Raw genomic sequence first — 5,563 nt, 5'->3', positions numbered from 1 at the left:
CAAGATATAGGCGCATGAGTGGCTGTGTGGTAAGTAGCTTGCTTACCAACCACATGATTCAGGGTTCAGTCCCACTGTGTGGCACCTTGGGCAAGTGTCTTCTGCTATAGCCTCAGGCCGACCAAAGCTTTGTGAGTGGATTTGGTACACGGAAACTGAAAGAAGCCCGTCGTATATATGTATATATATATGCATGTGTCTGTGTTTGTCCCCCCACCATCGCTTGACAACCGATGCTGGTGTGTTTATGTCCCCGTAACTCAGCGGTTCGGCTAAAGAGACAGATAGAATAAGTACTAGGCTTACAAAGAATAAGTCCTAGGGTCAATTAACTCGACTAAAAGGCGGTGCTCCAGCGTGGCTGGAGTCAAATGAGTGAAACAAGTAAAAGAGTAATACTGAAGCATATCTATACATATAAAAAAATATATATATTTCCTCTTTTAACTTTTTAGCATTTACATTGGCTACATCCAGCTCAAATATTCCACCTATTTTACGTTAAAACAGATCAGATCCAACTCATACAGCCTGCTTATTTTATGCTCAGATCAGCCAGATCTGGCATATCACACCAACCTTACAATGCCGTTCTGAAACTAAACAAATACACGATTGATTCAACACAAAGTGGATAAATAAGCATCACATTTGACAGAATAATGCTAAAAGGTTGAGTTGAATAATGGGTTGAATAATGCTAAAGGGTTGAGATAAGAAAAATTTTTTTAATTTTACCTTCTCAATTAAAAAGTTCAAAAGAACTTTAGAATCATTGATGCTACGGATTGTTTCAGTGCATCCTTTGAATTTATCTGAAAGAAAGAACATGTCAAGATTTTAGAGAAAAGGTTAATTTTAATGTGTGCAATAAATAAATGTAAGAAAAATTAAATTTATAGAAAGACAAAAATTATGATAGGAATAACAAAAAAAAAAATAAAAGAAATCAGAATTAATTCTTACCATTTTCTGCCTCTTGGATTTCTGATTGAAGAGTAGCAATTTGGACATTCCTATAATATATGCAAAATAGTATTGAAAATAGCAATAAATTTAAGAAGTTAAAGGAATTTAGATTCATATTACATATCCACAGAATTATGTATAAGCAGGTGTGGCAAGAAGCTTGCTTCCCAACCACATAGTTCCAGGTTCAGTCCCTTTGCATGGCATCTTGGGCAAGTGTCTTCTACTATAAGCCTTAGGCCAACCAAAGCATTGTGAGTGGATTTGGTAGACAGAAACTGAAGAAACTTGTCGTATGTATGTATGTATATATATATATATATATATATATATATATATATATATATATATATATATATATGTATGTATGTATGTATGTATGTATGTATGTATGTATGTATGTATATCAACATGCATGTTTTGTCTCCCCACCCGACACCACTTGACAACTAGTGTTTGTGTTTATGCCTTTGTAACTTAGCAGTTCAGCCAAAGAGACCAATAGAATAAGTACCAACCTTTAAAAACAAAAAAGTACTGGGGGTTGATACAATTCAATGTGGTGCCCCAGCAACAAGTAAAAGATTAAAAAGAAAGGCACCAATTTCCCCCATGGCAACACATGTATACTCGGAGAATATTGGAGAATGACACTGCTTATGTTGACAGTAGCACTCATTCACAACTACCAAACAATGTCAAGACAAGGACACACAAACGCGAAGTGCATTCCAGAAGTTTTGAGACTTTTTTCAGGAGCGGTAATTGTAACTATATTGCATTATTGTAATTTCGGTATATCATTACGATACATCTATCAAGCTGACCTGCCACCGACCTTTATTATTTTTTTTTTTATTCCAGATTGAAGGAGACGGCTGTAACAGTACTTTGAACACACCCTACTAAGCACTGCTTGTCATAGCTGACTGGTTTGCAGAATTCGGTTGAGACATGACTATTTGGAAGCTTACCATGCAATTATGTTTCGTGTAAAAACTGGGCAAAAATGCTACAGAAAATTATGAAATGCTCCAGACTGGTCATAGATTAACTTGTGAGCTGAGCATTTGTTTTTTGCTGGCACAAGTGCATCAAAGCTCTTCAAGGTGAGGGACAATGACAAGAAGCATATAGTTTGGAATTGGTGTAGCAAGCGTATACAGGACTATTCAGGAAGATCTGAACGCGAGTAAAATTTGTACAAAGTTTTTTCTTGGTGCACACAGTGACGAACAGAAGGAATGAAGCATTGGTGACAGCAGGGAGATGGTTGAGCTCATTACCTCCAATCAAAGACCACTTGAGTCTCTGGTGACCTGTGACGAAATCTGGATCTATTGCTTATGATCCAGCAACCAAAAGGCCACAGTGCCCAATGGAAAGCCAGAGAAAGCAAGTCCACCAGGAGCTTGTTATGATCCCTGTTTTTCAAAAGCAACAGCATCATCTACATCTACTAGGTTTCCTCAACAATAAGTGCCTTGTGGTGGTTTGGCGAGATTTAAGAAAAGATTTTGTAGCAAAATGCCAGAGCACTTACATCAGGACAATGCAGCAGTCCGTAATTCCATCCTGGCAGAGATGGGCATCAAAACTGTCCCTCACTCTCCGTGCAGCCCAGACCATGCTCCCTGTGACTTTTGGCTGTTCCCCAAACTGGAGGAAGCTGCAACAAGGGTCCTGACACCTTCACCCTGAAGTCCTACACAAAGGGGCCGGTTTTTTGCAAGAGCATTGAAGAGAGATGATACTATTTTGAAGGAGAATAGTATTTTCGATTTCTTTGAAATTAATAGGTGTCTCTCCTGAAAATGTCTCAAAAATTCTGTTACTTTACTAAATTCTTTGTCGGTTTTGAAAACAAAATGGAATGAAAACAATACATTTTAACAGAAATATAGTAACATTAGCATTCAGAAAATTAACATAAAAACACAAACCTGTCATTAATTTCATCAGTTAACTTCTTGATACTAATATTCACCTCCTTTGGGCTGCCATCACCATCAGTTGCTATATGTTTCTGAAAAAGGAATTCATTAAAATTAAAAAAAAAAAAGAAAAAGTTTTTGCATCAGGTGCAGCTTGGCCATGTGATAAGAAGTTTGATTCCCAACTACAGGATTCTGGGTTCAGCCCCATTGCATGCCATCTTGGGCAAGTTTCATCTAGAGCCATGAACTGATGCATTGTGAGTGAATTTGGTAGATGCAAACTGAAAGAACCCCATCATATTAGCATGTGTGTGTTTGTGTATCTTTTGTTTGTCTCCCCACTACTACTTGACAACCAGTACTGGTTTGTTTATATCCCCATAACTTAGCAGTTCGGCCTAAAAGACTGACAGAATAACAGGCTTAAAAATTTTTTTAAAAAGCACTGGGATTAATTCATTCAACATAAACCCTTTGAGGCAGTGCCCAAGCATGGCCACAACCCAGAGTGTGAAACCAGTAAAAGAATAAAAGAAAGAATCACTGAGACAAGTGGAGAAGTTTAAGTATCTGAAGAATACAAGGAAACATGAAGCTGAATGGGATGCTAGAATTGCAGGTGTTGGCACAATAATGTGCCAGTTCCAGTGTTTGATCCTCAGAAGAGAAGAAACTGGTCAAAAAAATACAAAGTAGCCAAACCCACTACTTTCATTTCGGTTTCCATGCCTATCCTCCCCTATGGTCATGAATGCCAGGTAATGACCAAAAAGAGTAGAATTGTGAATACAATTAGCTGAAATGGGATTCTTATTACTCTTCAGAATAAAGTTACTTGACAAGATGCATAACTCAAGGGTTCAGGGAGTCTCTCACTCTCTCTCTCTCTCTCCAGGCTGAGCTGTTGCTTCTCTACATTGAGATGTTACAGCTCTGACACCATGGACATCATCATTTAATGTCTGCTTTCCATGCTGCCATAGGTTGGATGGTTTGACTGGTGACTGGCAAGGAAAGAGGCTGCACCAGGCTCCAATCTGAACTGGCAAAGTTTCTACAGCTGGATGCCCTTCCTAATGCCAACCACTCTGAGAGTGTAGTGGGTGCTTTTTATGTGCCACCGGCATGGGAACCAGTCAGGTGGCACTGGCAACGACTATGCTCAAATGGTGCTTCTTACATGCCACCAGCATGAGGTAAATATTACAAGAAAGAATCCCAAGATGGATTCTTCAATTAATGCTAATTGGCAGGAGACCTAGGGGTAGACCAAAGAATGAGTTGGTTGGATAGCATCCAGTGCCAGTTCATCATACTTGGTAATCCAGCTAAAGCATGTAATTTTGGCTACTTCTGATAGGCCCCTATGGAAGGGATGCCTGAGGACTCTACCTCCAAGATTCTTCTAAAAATAGCGAGTGGAGAAGATGAACAAATAAATGATTGTTCTACATATTTTAGCAACACTAACAACTTTCCACGAAATCCTAAACAGGATCACTTCATTTAAATTTCTCATTCTCTTCCATACAGACCTTTATACCTTAAATTCCTTAATATTAATTTTAAGCTTTATAAGTAAAATTTATAAACAAAAAACACCAACCTTTGTAGGTGGATCTGAATTTTTCAAGCGCCTCAACTCCAAAGACAAAGTTTTTCGGTCTTCAACCAAATTCTTTAAGTGGTATTTTGCTTCCTGGACTCGAACTTTCACTTCCAATTCTTGGTCCAATAGTGTCTAACATTGTATAAACATAATTATATGTATTACTTTCTTGTCAAAAACATTTATGCATAGATATCATCTTAAAGGTTAATGATCCAGAGGTAACTCATGATTTATAATGTTTTTTATTGGTTTATATATTTAGTTGTCATTGAAACAATAAAAAAAAAAAAAGGTTTTACAATTCTAAGTGTTTACACCCAAACTTAGTAACAATTGTAAGAAGTTACATTTTGTTTTGCCAATATAACGAAATTCTCTACTAGATGTGGATGTGTGTGTGTATGTAAGGAAGAAAAGTTCACTATAAGTGGAAACCAGTGGCTTTAAACAAGGACACAGGTGTTTAATAACCCTTAAATTCTTAATATTTTTCTGTCATGGTTGATACAATAATCATGTAAAACCTTTAGTAATACAAACATCTTATCTTTTTTTCTTGTTTTTGTTACTCAATCATAAAGATAAAAACACATCATAGATTGGAAAAAGATATTCCTTGAAGTAAACATAAAAGAAGAGATTATATATGAAATCATAGAGAAACAAAGATAATAATGAACATCCTACAAGTTCTACATTAAAAAATGAAACAAGAAACAAAGAAAAAGAACTGGATATTAAATAGTTAATCCATAAGCATTTAAATGAGCCAGATTAAATATTTTACCTGTTTTATTGTCAAACTGGCCAGATCTATCCTCTCACACCCACCCTACAATGTCATTCTAAATTTAAGCAATTACATCACTGAAATCTCAAGACTACGAGATAGCACATGACTAATTCAAAACAATGTCAATAAATAAGTATTAAATTTGACAGAGTAACCTAAATGTTAAAAGGATTTTTTTTTTTTGGTATTCTTATACTTAAATTCAACCACACCCACTTTAACTGATAGAACAAGTGACAAAATTTCCCACAA

The 5,563-nt window shown here is 36.5% G+C and overlaps 1 protein-coding gene across 1 annotated transcript in view; it reads right to left on the bottom strand.

Annotated features, from left to right (window-relative positions):
- LOC106879783 (chromosome-associated kinesin KIF4A) overlaps positions 1-5,563 on the bottom strand; it is a 54,904-nt gene that overhangs the window by 14,471 nt on the left and 34,870 nt on the right. Inside the window, exons 19-22 of the mRNA XM_014929485.2 lie at positions 4,513-4,647; positions 2,913-2,995; positions 967-1,016; positions 739-815 (exon numbers count right to left, since the gene is read on the bottom strand). Coding sequence (XP_014784971.1) covers positions 739-815; positions 967-1,016; positions 2,913-2,995; positions 4,513-4,647 — 345 coding nt within the window. The remainder of the gene's footprint in view (positions 1-738; positions 816-966; positions 1,017-2,912; positions 2,996-4,512; positions 4,648-5,563) is intronic.

Source organism: Octopus bimaculoides, chromosome 16, assembly GCF_001194135.2.
Source record: "Octopus bimaculoides isolate UCB-OBI-ISO-001 chromosome 16, ASM119413v2, whole genome shotgun sequence".
Taxonomy (NCBI): domain Eukaryota; kingdom Metazoa; phylum Mollusca; class Cephalopoda; order Octopoda; family Octopodidae; genus Octopus; species Octopus bimaculoides.
This window is presented reverse-complemented; position numbering and strand designations above follow the sequence as displayed.